This window comes from Lampetra planeri, chromosome 61 (assembly GCF_965212315.1).
Source record: "Lampetra planeri chromosome 61, kcLamPlan1.2.h2, whole genome shotgun sequence".
NCBI lineage: Eukaryota > Metazoa > Chordata > Hyperoartia > Petromyzontiformes > Petromyzontidae > Lampetra > Lampetra planeri.
This window is the reverse complement of record NC_136167.1, coordinates 1,086,319-1,111,516: the sequence shown is the minus strand read 5'-3', so window position 1 is coordinate 1,111,516 and position 25,198 is coordinate 1,086,319. Positions and strand designations below refer to the sequence as shown.

Sequence of the window (25,198 nt, the reverse complement as noted above, 5' to 3'; positions counted from 1 at the left end):
AGATTCTTCAACTCGCCACAGTGAGTAGCAATCACCAGATCATTCGCATACACAACATGGTTGACCAATAGGAGAGGGGGAGGGGGGGGAGGGTGAAACACGACAGCGGGGGGGGGGCATCTGCCAGCTCCCCCCCCCCCGCGCCTCTAAGTCCCATCGCCCTTGGCAGGGCAGTGGCGATTAGAACATCAGCAGTGGCATTAACCACATCAACAACAACAGCAGCCACAGCAGTGGCATTAACCACATCAACAACCACAACAACAGCAGCCACAGCAGTGGCATTAACCACAACAACAACAACAGCAGCCACAGCAGTGGCATTAACCACAACAACAACAACAACAGCAGCCACAGCAGTGGCATTAACCACAACAACAGCAGCCACAGCAGTGGCATTAACCACCACAACAACAACAGCAGCCACAGCAGTGGCATTAACCACAACAACAACAACAGCAGCCACAGCAGTGGCATTAACCACATCAACAGCAGCCACAGCAGTGGCATTAACCACAACAGCAACAACAGCAGCCACAGCAGTGGCATTAACCACAACAACAACAACAACAGCAGCCACAGCAGTGGCATTAACCACCACAACAACAACAGCAGCCACAGCAGTGGCATTAACCACCACAACAACAACAGCAGCCACAGCAGTGGCATTAACCACAACAACAGCAGCCACAGCAGTGGCATTAACCACCACAACAACAACAGCAGCCACAGCAGTGGCATTAACCACAACAACAGCAGCCACAGCAGTGGCATTAACCACATCAACAACAGCAGCAGCCACAGCAGTGGCATTAACCACATCAACAGCAGCCACAGCAGTGGCATTAACCACATCAACAACAGCAGCAGCCACAGCAGTGGCATTAACCACAACAACAACAGCGGCATTAACAACATAAACAACAACAACAGCAGCAGCAACAACAGCGGCATTCACCACAATAGCCACAACAGCAACAACATGAACAACATCACCGACACGCTGCGCTACGAACCCGGCGACCCGAGTTCGATTCCTGCTGCTCACGGCCATCAGCAACGCGAACCGGTCCTGAGCCTCCCCTAGGTTGACTCGGCCTCAAATGAGTACCCGGTGCGGTGTGGAGTAAACATCGCCGTTGGGAATACAAAGACGGCCGGGCGTGGTGCTGGCCACCCACCCACCCCCTCGTGTGCCACAGCGCCGGCCTTCGTAGGCGCTGCTACTCGCTACGAACAACACTTGCCCCTACAGCCTGCTAGAGGCTACACGGGGGATCTTTGTCTGTGTATAGGCCGTGCTACTTGCTGAGAACAGCACTTGCCCCAACAGCCTGTGAGAAGCTACACGGGGGACCTTTGCCTGTGGTGTGTGCACGCAGTCCGTGTCGGTGCTGATCGACGACTTCATGGACGCCATGAACTACCGCTACCGCGCGGCGCACGTGTTCTTCACTGACGGTGAGCGTGCCGCCACTCACCACCACCGCTCACCACCACTCACCACCACCGCTCACCACCGCTCACCACCACCGCTCACCACCACCGCTCGCCACCACCGCTCACCACTCACCACCACCGCTCACTGACCGATAACCCTTGCCACTGATCGAATGCCCACCCACAAACCTCCTCACCACCACCACCGCTCACACAACCACTACTCACCACCACTCACCCACCCACAGCCCTTACCACTCACCACAACCGCTCACCACTGCTCACCCACCTAGCCAACCACTCCTCACCACCACTTACCCACCAATAGCCCTCCTCACCACCACTCACCCATAACCGCTCACCACCTGCTCACCACCTGCTCACCACATGAGTGCTTTAGCACTTGACCCTCCTCGTGCCCTTACGACCCCTCTGTTGACCCCGTGACCTCGTGACCCTTATCATGACCTCTCTTGATCCCACGACCTCGTGACCCTCCCCGTGCCCTCCTGACCTCTCTGTTGACCTCGTGACCCTTCCCACACCATACTGACCCCTTTGTTGACCTCGTGACCCTCGCCACACCCTCCTGACCCCTCTGTTGACCTCATGACCCTCCCCACACCCTCCTGACCCCTCTGTTGACCTTGTGACCTTCGCCACGCCCTTCTGAACTATCTGTTGACCTCGTGACCCTCCCCACGACGTCTGTTGACCGCCATGACCTCGTGACCCTCCCCGCGACCTCTGCGGTGACCCCATGACCTTTGCCCCCCGTGACGCCAGCGTGCCCTGACGCGCTCTTCAACAAGCTGGTCAAGTCCAAGTGCTCCAAGGCCGTGAAGACGCTGCAGGAGATCAACATCGCCTTCCTGCCATACGAGTCGCAGGTGCCACTCCAACCCTCACCACCCCCTCACTCACCACCCTCACCACCCACTCACTCACCACCCACTCACTCACCACCCACTCACTCACCACCCCCTCACTGCAGGAGATCAACATCGCCTTCCTGCCATACGAGTCGCAGGTGCCACTCACCACCCACTCGCTCACCACCCCCTCACTCACCACCCCCTCACTCACCACCCTCACCACCCACTGACTCACCACCCCCTCACTCACCACCCTCACCACCCACTCACTCACCACCCCCTCACTCACCACCCCCTCACTCACTACCCTCACCACCCACTCACTCACCACCCCCTCACTCACCACCCCCTCACTCACCACCCTCACCACCCACTCACTCACCACCCTCACCACCCACGCACTCACCACCCACTCACTCACCACCCCCTCACTCACCACCCCTCACTCACTCACTACCCTCACCACCCACTCACTCACCACCCCCTCACTCACCACCCCCTCACTCACCACCCTCACCACCCACTCACTCACCACCCACTCACTCACCACCCACTCACTCACCACCCTCTCACTCACCACCCCCTCACTCACCACCCTCTCACTCACCACCCCCTCACTCACCACCCTCACCACCCTCACCACCCTCTCACTCACCACCCCCCTCACTCACCACCCCCTCACTCACCACCCTCACCACCCACTGACTCACCACCCCCTCACTCACCACCCTCACCACCCACTCACTCACCACCCACTCACTCACCACCCCCTCACTCACCACCCCCTCACTCACTACCCTCACCACCCACTCACTCACCACCCCCTCACTCACCACCCCCTCACTCACCACCCTCACCACCCACTCACTCACTCACCACCCACTCACTCACCACCCCCTCACTCACCACCCCCTCACTCACTACCCTCACCACCCACTCACTCACCACCCCCTCACTCACCACCCCCTCACTCACCACCCTCACCACCCACTCACTCACCACCCACTCACTCACCACCCACTCACTCACCACCCACTCACTCACCACCCTCTCACTCACCACCCCCTCACTCACCACCCTCACCACCCTCTCACTCACCACCCCCTCACTCACCACCCCCTCACTCACTACCCTCACCACCCACTCACTCACCACCCCCTCACTCACCACCCCCCTCACTCACCACCCTCACCACCCTCACCACCCACTCACTCACCACCCACTCACTCACCATCCACTCACTCACCACCCTCACCACCCTCACCACCCTCACCACCCACTCACTCACCATCCACTCACTCACCACCCTCACCACCCTCACCACCCTCACCACCCGCTCACTGCAGGAGATCAACATCGCCTTCCTGCCATACAAGTCGCAGGTGACGCTCACCACCCACTCACTCACCACCCACTCACTCACCACCCTCTCACTCACCACCATCTCACTCACCACCATCTCACTCACCACCATCTGGCCACATTGGTCACTCACTCTGGCCACACCGATCACCTTTGCCAGACCGACCACTCTGGTTGTAGTGGCCACACCAACGCCAGTGGACTCGTAGTTTGATGTCATGGTGGTTCTTGTGATGTTGTAGTGGTTGATGTGGTGGTTATAGTGGTTGTTGCGATTGTTGTGGTGCCAGGTGTTCCTGCGGGACTGGTTGTGGTTGACGTTGTGGTTATTGTTGTGGTGGTGGTGGTGGTGCCAGGTGTTCCTGCTGGACTTGTTGTGGTTGACGTTGTGGTTGTTGTGGTGGTGGTGGTGACAGGTGTTCCTGCTAGACTTGTCGTGGTTGTGGTTGACGTTGTGCTTGTTGTGGTGGTGGTGGTGGTGCCAGGTGTTCCTGCTGGACTGGTTGTGGTTGACGTTGTGGTTGTTGTGGTGGTGGTGGTGCCAGGTGTTCCTACTGGACTTGTCGTGGTTGTGGTTGACGTTGTGGTTGTTGTGGTGGTGGTGGTGGTGCCAGGTGTTCCTGCTAGACTTGTCGTGGTTGTGGTTGACGTTGTGGTTGTTGTGGTGGTGGTGGTGGTGCCAGGTGTTCCTACTGGACTTGTCGTGGTTGTGGTTGACGTTGTGGTTGTTGTGGTGGTGGTGGTGCCAGGTGTTCCTACTGGACTTGTCGTGGTTGTGGTTGACGTTGTGGTTGTTGTGGTGGTGGTGGTGGTGCCAGGTGTTCCTGCTGGACTTTGTGGAGGCGACGCAGGTGGTGTACAGCCCGCACCGCGCCAGCGAGCGCAACCGCGCCATGGAGCGCATGGCGGAGCAGATCGCCACGCTGTGCACCACACTCAAGGAGTACCCGGCCGTGCGCTACCGCGGGTACTCGCCGACTCGCTCACCGACTCACTCACCGCTCCACTCACCGACCCACTCACCGACTCACTCACCGACTCACTCACCTACTCACTCACCGACTCACTCACCTACTCACTCACCGACCGACTCACCACTCCACTCACCTACTCAATCACCGACTCAATCACCGACTCACTCACCGACTCACTCACCACTCCACTCACCGACTCACTCACCGACTCACTCACCGACTCACTCACCACTCCACTCACCGACTCACTCGCCGACCCACTCACCGACTCACTCACCGACCCACTCGCCACTCCACTCACCGACTCACTCATCGACTAACTCACCGACTCACCACTCCACTCACCGCTCCACTCACCGACTCACTCGTGCTGTATGTGTACTCTGTGTGTACTCTGCGTGTACTCTACGTGTGCTCTGTGTGTGCTATGTGTGTGTGTGTACTGTGTGTGTACTGTGTGTACTGTGTGTGTACTCTGCGTGCACTCTGCGTGCTGCGTGTGCAGGGAGTTCCCCCCGAATGGGCTGCTCGCTCAGCTGGTTCAGGACAAACTCAACGCCTACAAGGCCGACGACCCCACCATGGGCGAGGTGAACTCACCCGCTCACCCACTCACCCACTCACCCACTCACCAACTCACCCGCTCACCAACTCACCCACTCACCCGCTCACCCACTCACCCGCTCACCCACTCACCAACTCACCAACTCACCCGCTCATCCGCTCACCCCGCTCACCCGCTTACCCACTCACCAACTCACCCGCTCACCCACTCACCCGCTCACCCACTCACCCGCTCACCCACTCACCCGCTCACCCGCTCACCCGCTCACCCGCTCACCCGCTCACCCGCTCACCAACTCACTCACCCACTCACCAACTCACCCACTCACCCACTCACCCACTCACCAACTCACCCACTCACCCGCTCACCAACTCACCCACTCACCCACTCACCAACTCACCCACTCACCCGCTCACCAACTCACCAACTCACCCACTCACCCACTCACCCGCTCACCCACTTACCCACTCACCTGCTTACCCACTCACCCACTCACCCACCCACCCGCTCACTCACTCGCCCACTCACCCGCTCACCCACCCACTCACCCACTCACCCACCCACCCGCTCACCCACTCACCCACTCACCCACTCACCAACTCACCCACTTACCCACTCACCAACTCACCCACTCACCAACTCACCCACTCACCAACTCACCCACTCACCCACTCACCCGCTCACCCACTCACCCACTCACCCGCTCACCCACTCACCCACTCACCCGCTCACCCACTTACCCACTCACCCCGCTCACCCACTTACCCACTCACCCACTTACCCACTCACCCGCTCAACCACTCACCCACTTACCAACTCACCCACTCACCCACTCACCCGCTCACCCACTCACCCGCTCACCAACTCACCCACTCACCTGCTTACCCACTCACCCACTCACCCACTCACCCACTCACCCACCCACCCGCTAACCCACCCGCTCACCCGCTCACCCACCCACCCGCTCACTCACTCGCCCACTCACCCACTTACCAACTCACCCGCTCACCCGCTCACCAACTCACCCACTCACCCACTCACCCGCTCACCCACTTACCCACTTACCCACTCACCAACTCACCAACTCACCCACCCACCCACTCACCCGCTCACCCCGCTCACCAACTCACCCACTCACCCGCTCACCCACTTACCCACTCACCTGCTTACCCACTCACCCACCCACCCACCCACCCGCTCACCCACCCGCTCACCCGCTCACCAACTCACCCACTCACCCACTCACCCACTCACCCACTTACCCACTCACCTCCTTACCCACTCACCCACTCACCCACCCACCCGCTCACCCACCCGCTCACCCGCTCACCCACTCACCCACCCACCCGCTCACTCACCCGCTCACCAACTCACCAACTCACCAACTCACCTACTCACCCGCTTACATGCACCCGCTCATCAACCCACCCACTCACCAACTCACCCACTCACCTGCTCACCCACTTACCCACTCACCTGCTTACCCACTCACCCACTCACCCACCCACCCGCTCACCCACTCACCCACTCACCCGCTCACCCACTTACCCACTCACCCACTCACCCACCCACCCGCTCACCCACCCGCTCACCCACCCGCTCACCCACCCACCCGCTCACCCACCCGCTCACCCACCCGCTCACCCACCCACCCGCTCACTCACTCGCCCACTCACCCGCTCACCAACTCACCCACTCACCAACTCACCAACTCACCCACTCACCCGCTCACCAACTCACCCACTCACCCACTCACCCGCTCACCCACTTACCCACTCACCTGCTTACCCACTCACCCACTCACCCACCCACCCGCTCACCCACCCGCTCACCCGCTCACCCACCCACCCGCTCACTCACTCGCCCACTCACCCGCTCACCAACTCACCCACTCACCAACTCACCAACTCACCCGCTTACATGCACACCCGCTCATCAACCCACCCACTCACCAACTCACCTACTCACCCACTCACCAACTCACCCGCTCACCACCTCACCCACCGCTACGACACCACGCTTAGCCCCGCACGACCCCGTGACCTTGTACGCCTCGACCCCCTCCTTCACCGTGACCCGCCAACCCCAATTCCCCCCTCCCCCCCGCGCCGCCAACCTCCCCCGAGCCCCCGGCCACCTCGAACCGCGACCCCTCCGCTGACCTCTGCCGACCGGCCTGACCCCACGGTGACCCCGTGCCTGACCCCCGTGCCTGACCCCAGGGCCCGGACAAGGCTCGCTCGCAGCTGCTGATCGTGGACCGCGGCGTGGACCTCGTGTCTCCGCTCGTGCACGAGTTGACCTTCCAGGCCATGGCCTACGACCTGCTGCCCGTCGAGAACGACGTCTACAAGTGGGCGGGGGGCGGGGGGGCGATGGGGTGGGGGGGAAGGGGGGCGATGGGGTGGGGGGGGCAGGGGGTTGGGGAGTGTGAGGGGCAGGGGAGTGGAGGGCAGGGAGGTGCGGGGGGCAGGGGGGGTGAGGGGGGCGGGGGGGTGAGGGGGGCGGGGGGGTGAGGGGGTGTGTGAGGGCAGGGAGGGTGGAGGGGTAAAGGGCAGACGTCAGGGGGTTAGGGGGAGGGTGATTGTGTTTGAGAGTCCGAGTTCAGTTGTATCACCTGCGTCTCACCTGTGTGTGTGTGTCTCACTGTGTGTGTGTGTGTGTCTCACTGTGTGTGTGTGTCTCACTGTGTGTGTGTGTGTGTCTCACTGTGTGTGTGTGTGTGTCTCACTGTGTGTGTGTGTCTCACTGTGTGTGTGTGTGTGTCTCACTGTGTGTGTGTGTGTGTCTCACTGTGTGTGTGTGTGTGTCTCACTGTGTGTGTGTGTGTCACTGTGTGTGTGTGTGTCACTGTGTGTGTGTGTGTCACTGTGTGTGTGTGTGTGTGTCTCACTGTGTGTGTGTGTGTCACTGTGTGTGTGTGTGTCTCACTGTGTGTGTGTGTGTCACTGTGTGTGTGTGTGTCTCACTGTGTGTGTGTGTGTGTCACTGTGTGTGTGTGTGTGTGTCTCACTGTGTGTGTGTGTGTCACTGTGTGTGTGTGTGTCACTGTGTGTGTGTGTGTCACTGTGTGTGTGTGTGTCACTGTGTGTGTGTGTGTGTGTCTCACTGTGTGTGTGTGTGTCACTGTGTGTGTGTGTGTCTCACTGTGTGTGTGTGTCACTGTGTGTGTGTGTGTCTCACTGTGTGTGTGTGTGTGTCTCACTGTGTGTGTGTGTGTCTCACTGTGTGTGTGTGTGTGTCTCACTGTGTGTGTGTGTCTCACTGTGTGTGTGTGTGTCACTGTGTGTGTGTGTGTCTCACTGTGTGTGTGTGTGTCACTGTGTGTGTGTCTCACTGTGTGTGTGTGTCTCACTGTGTGTGTGTGTGTGTCTCACTGTGTGTGTGTGTGTGTGTCTCACTGTGTGTGTGTGTCTCACTGTGTGTGTGTGTGTCTCACTGTGTGTGTGTGTGTGTGTCACCTGTGTGTGTGTGTCTCACTGTGTGTGTGTGTCTCACTGTGTGTGTGTGTGTCTCACTGTGTGTGTGTGTGTCTCACTGTGTGTGTGTGTCTCACTGTGTGTGTGTGTGTCTCACTGTGTGTGTGTGTGTCTCACTGTGTGTGTGTGTCACTGTGTGTGTGTGTGTCTCGCTGTGTGTGTGTGTGTCTCACTGTGTGTGTGTGTGTGTCACTGTGTGTGTGTGTCTCACTGTGTGTGTGTCTCACTGTGTGTGTGTGTGTGTCTCACTGTGTGTGTGTGTGTGTCTCACTGTGTGTGTGTGTGTGTCACTGTGTGTGTGTGTGTCTCACTGTGTGTGTGTGTCACTGTGTGTGTGTGTGTCTCACTGTGTGTGTGTGTGTCTCACTGTGTGTGTGTGTGTGTCACTGTGTGTGTGTGTCTCACTGTGTGTGTGTCTCACTGTGTGTGTGTGTGTGTCTCACTGTGTGTGTGTGTCTCACTGTGTGTGTGTCTCACTGTGTGTGTGTGTGTGTCTCACTGTGTGTGTGTGTCTCACTGTGTGTGTGTGTGTCTCACTGTGTGTGTGTGTGTGTGTCTCACTGTGTGTGTGTGTCTCACTGTGTGTGTGTCTCACTGTGTGTGTGTGTGTGTGTCTCACTGTGTGTGTGTGTGTGTCTCACTGTGTGTGTGTGTCTCACTGTGTGTGTGTGTGTCTCACTGTGTGTGTGTGTGTGTCTCACTGTGTGTGTGTGTCTCACTGTGTGTGTGTGTGTGTCTCACTGTGTGTGTGTGTGTCACTGTGTGTGTGTGTGTGTCTCACTGTGTGTGTGTGTGTCTCACTGTGTGTGTGTGTGTGTCTCACTGTGTGTGTGTGTCTCACTGTGTGTGTGTGTGTGTCTCACTGTGTGTGTGTGTGTCTCACTGTGTGTGTGTGTGTGTCTCACTGTGTGTGTGTGTGTCACTGTGTGTGTGTGTGTCACTGTGTGTGTGTGTCTCACTGTGTGTGTGTGTGTCACTGTGTGTGTGTGTCTCACTGTGTGTGTGTGTGTCACTGTGTGTGTGTGTGTCTCACTGTGTGTGTGTGTGTGTCTCACTGTGTGTGTGTGTCTCACTGTGTGTGTGTGTGTCACTGTGTGTGTGTGTGTCTCACTGTGTGTGTGTGTGTGTCTCACTGTGTGTGTGTGTCTCACTGTGTGTGTGTGTGTCACTGTGTGTGTGTGTGTCTCACTGTGTGTGTGTGTCTCACTGTGTGTGTGTGTGTCTCACTGTGTGTGTGTGTGTGTCTCACTGTGTGTGTGTGTGTCTCACTGTGTGTGTGTGTGTGTCTCACTGTGTGTGTGTGTCTCACTGTGTGTGTGTGTGTCACTGTGTGTGTGTGTGTCTCACTGTGTGTGTGTGTGTCACTGTGTGTGTGTCTCACTGTGTGTGTGTGTCTCACTGTGTGTGTGTGTGTGTCTCACTGTGTGTGTGTGTGTGTCTCACTGTGTGTGTGTGTCTCACTGTGTGTGTGTGTGTGTCTCACTGTGTGTGTGTGTGTGTCTCACTGTGTGTGTGTGTCTCACTGTGTGTGTGTGTGTGTCTCACTGTGTGTGTGTGTGTGTGTCACCTGTGTGTGTGTGTCTCACTGTGTGTGTGTGTCTCACTGTGTGTGTGTGTGTGTCTCACTGTGTGTGTGTGTGTGTCTCACTGTGTGTGTGTCTCACTGTGTGTGTGTGTCTCACTGTGTGTGTGTGTGTGTCTCACTGTGTGTGTGTGTGTGTGTCACCTGTGTGTGTGTGTCTCACTGTGTGTGTGTGTCTCACTGTGTGTGTGTGTGTGTCTCACTGTGTGTGTGTGTGTGTCTCACTGTGTGTGTGTCTCACTGTGTGTGTGTGTCTCACTGTGTGTGTGTGTGTGTCTCACTGTGTGTGTGTGTGTGTCTCACTGTGTGTGTGTGTCTCACTGTGTGTGTGTGTGTCTCACTGTGTGTGTGTGTGTCTCACTGTGTGTGTGTGTCTCACTGTGTGTGTGTGTGTCTCACTGTGTGTGTGTGTCTCACTGTGTGTGTGTGTGTCACTGTGTGTGTGTGTCTCACTGTGTGTGTGTCTCACTGTGTGTGTGTGTGTGTCTCACTGTGTGTGTGTGTTTGTCTCACTGTGTGTGTGTGTGTCACTGTGTGTGTGTGTGTCTCACTGTGTGTGTGTGTGTGTCTCACTGTGTGTGTGTGTGTGTCACTGTGTGTGTGTGTCTCACTGTGTGTGTGTCTCACTGTGTGTGTGTGTGTGTCTCACTGTGTGTGTGTGTCTCACTGTGTGTGTGTCTCACTGTGTGTGTGTGTGTGTCTCACTGTGTGTGTGTGTGTGTCTCACTGTGTGTGTGTGTCTCACTGTGTGTGTGTGTGTCTCACTGTGTGTGTGTGTGTGTGTCTCACTGTGTGTGTGTGTCTCACTGTGTGTGTGTGTGTGTCTCACTGTGTGTGTGTGTCTCACTGTGTGTGTGTCTCACTGTGTGTGTGTGTGTGTCTCACTGTGTGTGTGTGTGTGTCTCACTGTGTGTGTGTGTCTCACTGTGTGTGTGTGTGTCTCACTGTGTGTGTGTGTCTCACTGTGTGTGTGTGTGTCTCACTGTGTGTGTGTGTGTGTGTCTCACTGTGTGTGTGTGTCTCACTGTGTGTGTGTGTGTGTCTCACTGTGTGTGTGTGTCTCACTGTGTGTGTGTGTCTCACTGTGTGTGTGTGTGTGTCTCACTGTGTGTGTGTGTCTCACTGTGTGTGTGTGTGTCTCACTGTGTGTGTGTGTCTCACTGTGTGTGTGTGTCTCACTGTGTGTGTGTGTGTCACCTGTGTGTGTGTGTCTCACTGTGTGTGTGTGTGTCACCTGTGTGTGTGTGTGTCTCACTGTGTGTGTGTGTGTCACCTGTGTGTGTGTGTGTGTCTCACTGTGTGTGTGTGTGTGTCACCTGTGTGTGTGTGTGCCTCACTGTGTGTGTGTGTCTCACTGTGTGTGTGTGTGTGTGTCACTGTGTGTGTGTCACACTGTGTGTGTGTGTGTCTCACTGTGTGTGTGTGTGTGTGTCTCACTGTGTGTGTGTGTGTGTGTGCCTCACTGTGTGTGTGTGTCTCACTCTGTGTGTGTGTCTCACTGTGTGTGTGTGTCTCACTGTGTGTGTGTCACCTGTGTGTGTGTGTGTGTGTCTCACTGTGTGTGTGTCTCACTGTGTGTGTGTCTCACTGTGTGTGTGTCTCACTCTGTGTGTGTGTCTCACTGTGTGTGTGTGTGTCACCTGTGTGTGTGTGTGTCTCTCACTGTGTGTGTGTGTGTGTGTCACCTGTGTGTGTGTGTGCCTCACTGTGTGTGTGTGTCTCACTGTGTGTGTGTGTCACTGTGTGTGTGTCACACTGTGTGTGTGTGTCTCACTGTGTGTGTGTGTCACTGTGTGTGTGTCACACTGTGTGTGTGTGTCTCACTCTGTGTGTGTGTCTCACTCTGTGTGTGTGTCTCACTGTGTGTGTGTGTGTCTCACTGTGTGTGTGTGTGTGTCACCTGTGTGTGTGTGTGTGTGTCTCACTGTGTGTGTGTCACACTGTGTGTGTGTCGCACTCTGTGTGTGTGTCTCACTGTGTGTGTGTGTGTCACCTGTGTGTGTGTGTGTGTCTCACTGTGTGTGTGTGTGTGTCTCACTGTGTGTGTGTGTCACTGTGTGTGTGTCTCACTGTGTGTGTGTGTCTCACTGTGTGTGTGTGTCTCACTGTGTGTGTGTGTCTCACTGTGTGTGTGTGTGTCTCACTCTGTGTGTGTGTCTCACTCTGTGTGTGTGTCTCACTCTGTGTGTGTGTCTCACTCTGTGTGTGTGTGTCTCACTCTGTGTGTGTGTGTCACTGTGTGTGTCTCACTCTGTGTGTGTGTCTCACTGTGTGTGTGTGTGTCACCTGTGTGTGTGTGTGTCACTGTGTGTGTGTCTCACTGTGTGTGTGTGTCTCACTGTGTGTGTGTGTCTCACTGTGTGTGTGTGTCTCACTCTGTGTGTGTGTCTCACTCTGTGTGTGTGTGTCTCACTCTGTGAGTGTGTGTCACTGTGTGTGTCTCACTCTGTGTGTGTGTCTCACTGTGTGTGTGTGTGTCACCTGTGTGTGTGTGTGTCACCTGTGTGTGTGTGTGTGTGTCACCTGTGTGTGTGTCACCTGTGTGTGTCTCACTGTGTGTCTCACTGTGTGTGTGTCACTGTGTGTGTGTCACTGTGTGTGTGTCACTGTGTGTGTGTGTGTGTGTCACTGTGTGTGTGTGTCACTGTGTGTGTGTGTGTGTCACCTGTGTGTGTGTGTCACTGTGTGTGTGTGTGTCACTGTGTGTGTGTGTCTCACTGTGTGTGTGTGTGTCACTGTGTCTGTCACTGTGTCTGTCACTGTGTGTGTGTCACTGTGTGTGTGTGTGTCGTGTGCCAGGTACGAGACGACGGGGCAGGGGGAGACGAAGACGAAGGAGGTTCCCCTGGACGAGGACGACGAGCTGTGGGCGTCACTCCGGCACAAGCACATCGCAGAGGTCTCACAGTGAGTACCATCACCACCATCACCACCAACACCATCAACACTATCAACACCACCATCACCACCATCAACACCATCACCACGACGAGCTGTGGGCGTCACTCCGGCACAAGCACATCGCAGAGGTCTCACAGTGAGTACCATCACCACCATCACCACCAACACCATGGTGATGGTGATGATGGCGGTGGTAATGGCGGTGATGGCGGTGATGGTGGTGATGGTGGTGGTGATGGTGATGGCGGCGGTGGTGAAGGTGGTGGTGATGGTTGTCGTGATGGTGGTGATGGTGGTGATGGTGTCTGTTGGTGATGGTGGTGGTGGTGATGGTGGTGGTGATGGTGGTGGTGATGGTGGTGGTGAAGGTGGTGTCTGGTGGTGATGGTGGTGATGGTGGTGATGGTGGTGATGATGATGGTGGTGGTGATGATGGTGATGATGGTGGTAGTGATGGTGATGATGGTGGTAGTGATGGTGATGATGGTGGTGATGATGGTGATGGTGGTGGTGATGGTGATGATGGTGGTGGTGATGATGGTGGTAGTGATGGTGATGATGGTGGTAGTGATGGTGATGATGGTGGTGGTGATGGTGATGATGGTGGTGGTGATGATGGTGGTAGTGATGGTGATGATGGTGGTAGTGATGGTGATGATGGTGGTGGTGATGGTGATGATGGTGGTGGTGATGGTGATGATGGTGGTGGTGATGATGGTGGTAGTGATGGTGATGATGGTGGTAGTGATGGTGATGATGGTCGTGGTGATGGTGATGATGGTGGTGGTGATGATGGTGGTAGTGATGGTGATGATGGTGGTGGTGATGGTGATGATGGTGGTGGTGATGGTGATTTGGTGGTGGTGATGATGGTGGTAGTGATGGTGATGATGGTGGTAGTGATGGTGATGATGGTGGTGGTGATGGTGATGATGGTGGTAGTGATGGTGATGATGGTGGTAGTGATGGTGATGATGGTGGTAGTGATGGTGATGATGGTGGTGGTGATGGTGATGATGGTGGTGGTGATGATGGTGGTAGTGATGGTGATGATGGTGGTAGTGATGGTGGTGGTGATGGTGATGATGGTGGTAGTGATGGTGATGATGGTGGTAGTGATGGTGATGATGGTGGTAGTGATGGTGATGGTGATGATGGTGGTGGTGATGGTGTTGTCTCCAGGGAGGTGACTCGCTCACTGAAGGAGTTTTCCACCAACAAGAAGATGGCTTCATCCGGAGAAAAGGTGTCCAGCACCATCAACACCATCATCACCATCATCACCATCACCACCATCATCACCGCCATCACCACCATCGCCACCATCACCACCATCACCACCATCATCACCCCCATTATCACCACCATCACCACCATCACCGCCACCATCATCACTGCCACCATCACCGCCACCATCACCATCATCACTGCCACCATCACCACCATCAGAACTACCATCACCACCATCATCATCATCGCCACCACTATCACCACCATCATCACACAATCACCACCAGAACCACCATCACCACCACCGTCGTCACCACCACCGCCACCGCTGACGGCCGTGCCCCCCACGCCCCCCGTGCCCCCACAGACCACGATACGCGACTTGTCCCAGATGCTCAAGAAGATGCCGCAGTACCAGAAGGAGCTGAGCAAGGTGACACAGCTGGCAACCACCACAACCACCACGACCACCACGACCACCACGACCACCACGACCACCACGACCACAACCACCACGACCACAACAACCACCACGACCATCACGACCACCACGACCACCACGATCACAACCACCACGATCACAACCACCACGACCACAACAACCACCACCACAACCACCACCTACACCACAACCACCACAACAACCACCACAACCAAACACCACTACCGCCACCACAACCACCACCTGCACTACCAGCAACCAACACCACTACTTGACCACCACCACCACAACCACCACCAACCTGCACCACCACGTGACCACCACCACAACCACCACCAACCTGCACCACCACGTGACCATCACCACAACCACCACCAACCTGCACCACCACGTGACCATCACCACAACCACCACCAACCTGCACCACCACGTGACCACCACCACAACCACCACCAACCTGCACCACCACGTGACCACCACCACAACCACCACCACCACCACCAACCTGCACCACCACGTGACCACCACCACAACCACCACCAACCTGCACCACCACGTGACCACCACCACAACCACCACCAACCTGCACCACCACGTGACCATCACCACAACCACCACCAACCTGCACCACCACGTGACCACCACCACAACCACCACCAACCTGCACCACCACGTGACCACCACCACAACCACCACCAACCTGCACCACCACGTGACCACCACCACAACCACCACCAACCTGCACCACCACGTGACCACCACCACAACCACCACCAACCTGCACCACCACGTGACCATCACCACAACCACCACCAACCTGCACCACCACGTGACCACCACCACAACCACCACCAACCTGCACCACCACGTGACCATCACCACAACCACCACCAACCTGCACCACCACGTGACCATCACCACAACCACCACCAACCTGCACCACCACGTGACCACCACCACAACCACCACCAACCTGCACCACCACGTGACCACCACCACAACCACCACCAACCTGCACCACCACGTGACCACCACCACAACCACCACCAACCTGCACCACCACGTGACCACCACCACAACCACCACCAACCTGCACCACCACGTGACCATCACCACAACCACCACCAACCTGCACCACCACGTGACCACCACCACAACCACCACCAACCTGCACCACCACGTGACCATCACCACAACCACCACCAACCTGCACCACCACGTGACCACCACCACAACCACCACCAACCTGCACCACCACGTGACCACCACCACCACAACCACCACCAACCTGCACCACCACGTGACCACCACCACAACCACCACCAACCTGCACCACCACGTGACCATCACCACAACCACCACCAACCTGCACCACCACGTGACCACCACCACAACCACCACCAACCTGCACCACCACGTGACCACCACCACAACCACCACCAACCTGCACCACCACGTGACCATCACCACAACCACCACCAACCTGCACCACCACGTGACCACCACCACAACCACCACCAACCTGCACCACCACGTGACCACCACCACAACCACCACCAACCTGCACCACCACGTGACCACCACCACAACCACCACCAACCTGCACCACCACGTGACCACCACCACAACCACCACCAACCTGCACCACCACGTGACCACCACCACAACCACCACCAACCTGCACCACCACGTGACCACCACCACAACCACCACCAACCTGCACCACCACGTGACCACCACCACAACCACCACCAACCTGCACCACCACGTGACCACCACCACAACCACCACCAACCTGCACCACCACGTGACCACCACCACAACCACCACCAACCTGCACCACCACGTGACCACCACCACTGCCCGCGCTACCGACCCGGCCAACCCGAGGTTCGATTCCCGCTCACGACCACCAACACCGCTGACGATTATCTCGACCGGTCCCGGGACTCCCCTAGGTCTACTCGGCCTCAAATGAGTAGCGGGTGGCGGTGCGTGGTAAACGTCGCCAGCGGAGAGACAAAGGCGGCCGGGCGTGCCGCTGCCCCCCCCCCCCCCGCACGCCGCGGCGTCGGCCTCCGTAGGCGCTCGCGGCACTTGCCCCGGCGGTGTGTGTGGACTACACGGGGGGCCTTTGTCTTTGTGCCCAGTACTCGACGCACCTGCACCTGGCGGAGGACTGCATGCGGATGTACCAGGAGGGAGCTGACAAGCTGTGCCGCGTGGAGCAGGTGACACACACACACACACACAGTCACACACACTCACACACTCACACAGTCACACACACTCACACACTCACACAGTCACACACACACTCACACACACTCACACACAGTCACACACTCACACACACACACTCACACACACTCACACACTCACACACACACACTCACACACAGTCACACACACACTCACACACACTCACACACAGTCACACACACACTCACACACACACACTCACACACAGTCACACACTCACACACACTCACACAGTCACACACACAGTCACAACAACAACAATAACCACCATTTACCACTAAGTGGCGGTGACGTCACCACGACGCTTGTGCCAGGCCATGTGCACCTTGAGGCCACGTGAAGTGTCGAACACCTGCTGGCAGGAGGTCACAGGGCAGACCCAAGTGCCACGGGTCGACTGACTGAGATGACCGAGATGACTGGCTGATGCACCACCTGTGCCCCCTACTGTGCCAACCTGCTGTGCTTTAGCCCAAGCAAGCGTAGAGAAGGGAGGGAATGACCGTGGCTGAGAAAACCTGAAGCTTAGTGCGGCGCGACAGACCAGGTAGCTTCCACACAGCGTCACGCAGCCGATGAAAAGATAATGCCGCTCGACTGATTCGGAGTGAGACCTCTGCTGTTTAACTGGAGCCGGTCATAAGAACACTGCCCAGGTATGGGGAACTCTCCACTCTCTCCACTACTGCCCCATCACCGATTGGGAGTTGTGGGGGTGGAGTGTCCGATGGTACAAAATACCCAGTCAGGTGCTTAGTTTTGGTGGGGCTGATGGTAAGGCCCCACCTCTTAGTGGCACGCTCCAGTCTCAGCAGCAGTGCCTCCAACTTCTCCTCTGAATGAGCAGCTATTACCAAATCATCGGCATACATAACGTGGTTGAGCAATAGAAAGCCATCCCTTGACTGCACATGGCCTGGCACAAGCATCGTGGTGACGTCACCGCCACTTAGTGGCAAATGGTGGTGGTTGTTGTTGTTGTGTGTGTGTCACTCCGTGTGTGTCACTCCGTGTATCTCACTGCATGTGTGTGTGTCACACCGTGTATCCCACTCCGTGTGTGTCATTGTGTGTGTGTGTGGGGAGCGGTGGCGTAGTGGTTAGTGCACTGCGCCACCAACGCGGCTACCGGAGTTCCATATCCGCTCACGGCCAACAACAGTGCCGGCCTTCGTAGGCGCTCTTCGCTTACGGCACTTGCCCCGCCGGCGTGTGAGCGCCACACGGGGGACCTTTACCTTTGTGCGTGTGTGCGAGTGCAGGACCTGGCGACGGGGCTGGACGCGGAGGGGGAGAAGGTGAAGGATCCCATGCGCATCACCGTGCCCATCCTGCTGGACGAGAACGTCAGCACCCTGGACAAGATCCGCGTCATCTGCCTCTACGTGCTGCTCAAGAACGGTGCAACCTGCACGCCCGCCCGCCTGCTCGCTCGCTTACCCACTCACCTACTCGCCCACTCACTCACCTGCTCGCCCACTCACTCACCTACTCACCCGCTCACTCACCTACTCGCCCGCTCACCTTCTCGCTCACCCTCTCGCTCACCTACTCGCCCACTCACTCACCTACTCGCCCGCTCACCCACTCACTCACCCACTCACCCAATCACCTACTCACCCGCTCACCCGCTCACCCGCCCGCTCACTCACCCGCGCACTCATCTGCTCGCCCACTCACTCACTTATTCGCTCGCTCATCCGCTCACTCACCCGCTCACTCACCCGCTCGCCCACTCACCCACTCACCTGCCCGCTCACTTGCTCATTCACCTACTCACTCGCTCACCCGCTCACTCACCCCGCTCGCCCAATCACCCAATCACTCACCCGCTCGCTTACTCACTCACCCACTTGCTCAACCGCTTACTCGCTCACCGATTCACTCACCACTCGCTCACCCACTTGCTCACTCACCGATTCACTCACCACTCGCTCGCAGGGGCACTTGCCCCGGCGCTCTGCCGAGGCTACGCAGGGGACTTTTGCGTGCGGTGTCCGCGCGTGCAGGGATCACGGACGAGAACCTGCAGAGGTTGATCGACCACGCCAAGATCCCCTCGGAGGATGCCGACATCATCACCGCCATGGCGCACTACGGCGTGCCCGTCATCGCTGAGGTGCCACCACCACTCTGCTACGCAGCTACACCTCTACACCACCACCACCACTACACCGTGACTCCACTACACCGCCACACCACTACACCACTACACCACCACCACACCACCACCACACCATGACTCGACTACACAACTACACCTCTACACCACCACACCACTACACCGTGACTCCACTACACCGCCACACTGCCACTCTACTCACCCGTGTGTGTCTCACCTGTGTCCTCACCTGTGCACTCACCGCGTGCGTGCAGACGTCTGCGCGCCGCAAGAAGCAGCCGGACCGCAAGGAGCGTGTGGGCGAGAAGACGTACCAGCTGTCTCGCTGGGTGCCCGTCATCAAGGACATCATGGAGGTGATCGCCACCTCCAGCGCGCGGTCGCGACACTCGTCCTGCAGCTCTCGCTCGCTCACCCTCTCGCTCGCCCTCTCGCTCGCCCTCTCGCTCGCCCTCTCGCTCACCCTCCCATTCAGCCTCCCGTTCACCCTCCCGTTCACCCTCCCGTTCACCCTCTCGCTCGCTCGCTCACCCTCTTGCTCGCTCACCCTCTCGCTCACTCACTCACTTTCCTGCTCGCTCACTCTCTCACTAACGCTCCTGCTCGTTCGTTCACCGCGACTGAGTGAGCGAGGGAGCGAGGGATCGAGCGATTCAGGGTGACATACACAATCTTATTGTTGTTGTTGTCTGACTATTTATTTAGTGAAAGGAAGGCGAGTGAATAGGCAAGCGGTTGACTCAATGGGTGAACAGGTGAGCGAGTAGGTGAGTGATGGAGATAGTGAATGGGTGCGAGCGAGCGATTTGAGTGAACAGGTGGGTGAGCAAGCGAATTCATAGGTGAGGGTGTGAATATGTGATGAAGAGGGGGAGTAGGTGAGCGAGTGAATGCATCGGCGAGTTAGCGAGAGATTGAGCGAGTGAGCAGGTAGGGGAACAGGTGAGCAAGCGAGCAACAGAGTGAATCGGCAAGCGAGCAAGTGGATAGGTGAGCGAACAGGCGAGCGAGCAAATGGGCGAACGGGTGAATAGGTGAGTGAATAGGCGAGCGAGTGAGTGAATAGGCGATCGAACAGGCGAGTGAGCAAACGGGTGAACGGGCGAGTGAATAGGTGGCTAAATAGGCCAGCGAGTGAGTGAGCGAGCGAGTGGGCGAGTGGGCGAGCCGGCGCGTTGACCGGTGCCGCGTGCGCCCTGTGCGGGGCGAGCAGGACGCCATCGACGACAAGCTGGACGTGAAGCTGTGGCCCTACATCTCCACGCGACCTATGACCTCGGGCGGCTCCGGGGCCGTCAGGTGACCTTCACCCCCCCCCCCTCGCCGCCCCGAGCGTGGCCATCGCCACCAGTTCGGCTGTGGTTGTGGTTGTGTTGTTGTGGTTGTCTCGCCGTGGTTGTGGTTGTGGTTGTCTCGCCGTGGTTGTTGATGTGTGGTTGTGGTTGTCTCGCTGTGGTTGTGGTTGTCTCGCCGTGGTTGCGTGGCCGCGTGGTTGTGTTGTTGTGTGGTTGTGGTTGCGTGTGGTGGTGGGGAGCGGTAGTGTCGTGGTTAGCGCCACGCTGCGCTACGAACCCGGCGACCCGAGTTCGATTCCCACTCGTGGCCAACACCGGTGACGATTGTCTGAACCGGTCCCGTGCCTCCCCTAAGTCGACTCGGCCTCAAATGAGTGCCTGTGAGACCAAGCGTACCGTGCCGGCCTTCATAGGCGCTACTGACGAGCAGCACTTGCCCCAACTGTTAAGGCTATACGGGGGATCTTTGTCTTTGTGACTGTGGATGTGACCGTGGTTGTGTATGTGTTTTAGTGAGTGCTTGGTTGTTGTTGTTGATTGCAGTTGAATGTTGATGGTTGTGTGGTCGTGAATGCGTGACTGTGGTTGCATGCTTGTGATTATGTGTTGGTCGTGGTTGGTTGTGGTTGGTAGTGGTTGGTTGTGGTTGGTTGTGGTTGGTCGTGGTAGTGGTTGGTAGTGGTTGATGGTGGTTGATGGTGGTCGTGGTTGGTAGTGGTTGATGGTGGTTGATGGTGGTTGATGGTGGTTGATGGTTGTGGTTGATGGTGGTTGATGGTGGTTGATGGTGGTTGGTAGTGGTTGATGGTGGTTGATGGTGGTTGATGGTGGTCGTGGTTGATGGTGGTTGATGGTGGTTGGTAGTGGTTGATGGTGGTTGATGGTGGTTGATGGTGGTCGTGGTTGATGGTGGTTGATGGTGGTTGATGGTGGTTGATGGTTGTGGTTGATGGTGGTTGATGGTGGTTGATGGTGGTTGGTAGTGGTTGGTAGTGGTTGGTAGTGGTTGATGGTGGTTGATGGTGGTTGATGGTGGTCGTGGTCGTGGTTGGTAGTGGTTGATGGTGGTTGATGGTGGTTGATGGTTGTGGTTGATGGTGGTTGATGGTGGTTGATGGTGGTTGGTAGTGGTTGATGGTGGTTGATGTTGATGGTGGTCGTGGTCGGTAGTGGTTGATGGTGGTTGATGGTGGTTGATGGTGGTTGATGGTGGTCGTGGTCGTGGTTGGTAGTGGTTGATGGTGGTTGATGGTTGTGGTTGATGGTGGTTGATGGTGGTTGATGGTGGTCTGTCGTGGTTGGTAGTGGTTGATGGTGGTCATGGTTGTGGTTGATGGTAGTTGATGGTGGTTGATGGTGGTCTGTCGTGGTTGGTAGTGGTTGATGGTGGTTGATGGTGGTTGATGGTGGTCTGTCGTGGTTGGTAGTGGTTGATGGTGGTTGATGGTGGTTGATGGTGGTCGTGGTCGTGGTTGGTAGTGGTTGATGGTGGTTGATGGTGGTTGATGGTAGTTGATGGTGGTTGATGGTGGTCGTGGTCGTGGTTGGTAGTGGTTGATGGTGGTTGATGGTGGTTGATGGTGGTCATGGTCGTGGTTGGTAGTGGTTGATGGTGGTTGATGGTGGTTGATGGTAGTTGATGGTGGTTGATGGTGGTCGTGGTCGTGGTTGGTAGTGGTTGATGGTGGTTGATGGTGGTTGATGGTGGTCGTGGTCGTGGTTGGTAGTGGTTGATGGTGGTTGATGGTGGTTGATGGTGGTCGTGGTCGTGGTTGGTAGTGGTTGATGGTGGTTGATGGTGGTTGATGGTAGTTGATGGTGGTCGTGGTCGTGGTTGGTAGTGGTTGATGGTGGTTGATGGTTGTGGTTGATGGTGGTTGATGGTGGTCTGTCGTGGTTGGTAGTGGTTGATGGTGGTCATGGTTGTGGTTGATGGTAGTTGATGGTGGTTGATGGTGGTCTGTCGTGGTTGGTAGTGGTTGATGGTGGTTGATGGTGGTTGATGGTGGTCTGTCGTGGTTGGTAGTGGTTGATGGTGGTTGATGGTGGTTGATGGTAGTTGATGGTGGTTGATGGTGGTCGTGGTCGTGGTTGGTAGTGGTTGATGGTGGTTGATGGTGGTTGATGGTGGTCGTGGTCGTGGTTGGTAGTGGTTGATGGTGGTTGATGGTGGTTGATGGTAGTTGATGGTGGTCGTGGTCGTGGTTGGTAGTGGTTGATGGTGGTTGATGGTGGTCGTGGTCGTGGTTGGTAGTGGTTGATGGTGGTTGATGGTGGTCGTGGTCGTGGTTGGTAGTGGTTGATGGTGGTTGATGGTGGTTGATGGTGGTCGTGGTCGTGGTTGGTAGTGGTTGATGGTGGTTGATGGTGGTTGATGGTGGTCGTGGTCGTGGTTGGTAGTGGTTGATGGTGGTTGATGGTGGTCGTGGTCGTGGTTGGTAGTGGTTGATGGTGGTTGATGGTGGTCGTGGTCGTGGTTGGTAGTGGTTGATGGTGGTTGATGGTGGTTGATGGTGGTCGTGGTTGGTAGTGGTTGATGGTGGTTGATGGTGGTCGTGGTCGTGGTTGGTAGTGGTTGATGGTGGTCATGGTTGTGGTTGATGGTGGTTGACGGTGGTTGATGGTGGTCGTGGTCGATCGTGGTAGATCGTGGTAGTGGTTGGTTGTGGTTGGTTGTGGTTGATCGTGGTAGTGGTTGGTTGTGGTTGATGGTGGTTGATGGTGGTCATGGTTGTGGTTGGTAGTGGTCGTGGTTGATGGTGGTTGATGGTGGTCGTGGTCGTGTCCATGCAGCTCGCGCTACGGCCACTGGCACGAGTCGCGTGGTGCATCCGAGTACCGCAGCGGCCCCCGCCTCATCGTCTTCTTTGTGGGCGGCGTGGGCCTCAGCGAGACGCGCAGCGCCTTCGAGGTGTCGCAGGGCGGCACCAAGTGGGAGGTCGTCGTCGGTGAGCGGGGAGACGCGCCGCCCACACCACGCGCCCACGGGACTCGCCGAGGGACTCGGACACTCACCGACACTCACCGAGACTCACTGAGACTCACCGACGGGACTCGCCGACACTCGCCGACACTCGCCGAAACTCACCGACACTCACCGATACTCACCGACACTCACTGAGACTCGCCGACGGGACTCGCTGACACTCGCCAAAACTCACCGACACTCACCGATACTCACCGACCCTCACCGAGACTCACCGACACTCACTGAGACTCACCGACGGGACTCGCCGAGGGACTCTGACACTCACCGACACTCACCGAGACTCACCGAGACTCACCGACGGGACTCACCGACACTCACCTAAGACTCACCAACACTCACCGACGGGACTCGCCGACACTCACCGACACTCACCTAAGACTCACCGACACTCACTCACTCGCCGATTCGCCGACACTCACCTAAGACTCGGCGACTCGCCGACACTCACCGTCACGCTCACCGTCTTCACCGTCCTCACCACCGCCCTCATCGTCACCCTCACCACCGCCCTCACCCTCACCGTGCCCCTGGCCGTGCGTGTGCCCTGCAGGCTCCACCCACCTGCTGACCCCACAGCGCTTCCTCTCCGACCTCCGCCACCCGGACTTCCGCCAGGGGTCGCGCGTCTCCTTCGGCGGGGCCGGAGCCCCCGACAGCTGAAACCCCCCCCCCCCCCCCCACCACCTCCTCCACGACCCACCCTGACACCCTGACACACCACCCCCAGGACCCCCGCGTCACTACCCCCCCTGACCTCTTCCCCCGTGTCACGACCCCCCCCCCCCCCCGTGATCCCGAGCACCGCCCGGCACCGCACGCTGCTGAGTGGAAGTGAGGCCTCGCCGTCGTCACCGCCGTCGTCACCGTCACGGCACCGTGCGCGCCACACACATGTTGGGAGAATAAAGCCGTTGACGTCGTCGTCGGTGGCGTCGTCGTCGTCGTCGTCGTGACGTCCTCAGCGGCGTCATCGGCGTCGTCATCATGACGTCGTCTGCAGCGTCGTCATCGTGACGTCGTCGTCGTGACGTCATCATAACGTCGTCATTGTGACGTCGGCGTCGTCATCGTGACGTCGTCGGCGGCGTTTTTGTTGCGACTTCATTCATCATCGCCGCTGTAGACGCTGCGTAAAGCGTGCGTTGAGTACTCGCCGCCATCATCGTCATCATTACTACTGCTACCATCATCACTACGAACACCATCATCACCATCACCACCATCCTCATCACCACCATCATCGTCATCATTACTACTGCTACCATCATCACTACTAACACCACCAATATCGTCATCATTACGACTGCCACCATTGCCACCATCACCACCATCATCATTACTACCATCATCATCACCACCACTATCATCGTTACTACTACCACCATCATCATCATCACCACACCAGCATCACCATCACCACCACCATCATCATTGTAGAGGTCATCACCGTCTTTCGTGTTTCGTTCACCGATGAGGTGTATGTCTGTGTGTGGGTGTCTGTGTGTCTGTGTGTGTGTCTGTGTGTGTCTGTGTGTGGGTGTCTGTGTGTCTGTGTGTTTGTGTGTGGGTGTCTGTGTCTGTGTGTGGGTGTCTGTGTGTCTGTGTGGGTGTCTGTGTGTCTGTCTGTGTGTGTCTATGTGTGTGTCTATGTGTGTGTGTTTACGCCTGTGTGTGTACCCA

At 57.1% G+C, this 25,198-nt stretch overlaps 1 protein-coding gene across 1 annotated transcript in view; it reads left to right on the top strand.

The window, feature by feature from the left end:
- The window catches only part of LOC144736541 (syntaxin-binding protein 1-like), a 30,562-nt gene that overhangs the window by 2,178 nt on the left and 3,186 nt on the right, over positions 1 to 25,198 (top strand). The window contains exons 4-18 of the mRNA XM_078619090.1: positions 1,383 to 1,461; positions 2,227 to 2,330; positions 4,496 to 4,644; positions 5,157 to 5,241; positions 7,439 to 7,569; positions 13,077 to 13,184; positions 14,361 to 14,424; positions 14,776 to 14,841; positions 17,001 to 17,081; positions 18,375 to 18,513; positions 19,122 to 19,231; positions 19,489 to 19,590; positions 20,448 to 20,533; positions 23,323 to 23,477; positions 24,069 to 25,198. The exon at positions 24,069 to 25,198 is cut by the window's right edge and continues 3,186 nt beyond it. Of these exons, the coding sequence (XP_078475216.1) occupies positions 1,383 to 1,461; positions 2,227 to 2,330; positions 4,496 to 4,644; positions 5,157 to 5,241; positions 7,439 to 7,569; positions 13,077 to 13,184; positions 14,361 to 14,424; positions 14,776 to 14,841; positions 17,001 to 17,081; positions 18,375 to 18,513; positions 19,122 to 19,231; positions 19,489 to 19,590; positions 20,448 to 20,533; positions 23,323 to 23,477; positions 24,069 to 24,178 (1,569 nt within the window). The 3' untranslated portion in view covers positions 24,179 to 25,198. The remainder of the gene's footprint in view (positions 1 to 1,382; positions 1,462 to 2,226; positions 2,331 to 4,495; positions 4,645 to 5,156; positions 5,242 to 7,438; positions 7,570 to 13,076; positions 13,185 to 14,360; positions 14,425 to 14,775; positions 14,842 to 17,000; positions 17,082 to 18,374; positions 18,514 to 19,121; positions 19,232 to 19,488; positions 19,591 to 20,447; positions 20,534 to 23,322; positions 23,478 to 24,068) is intronic.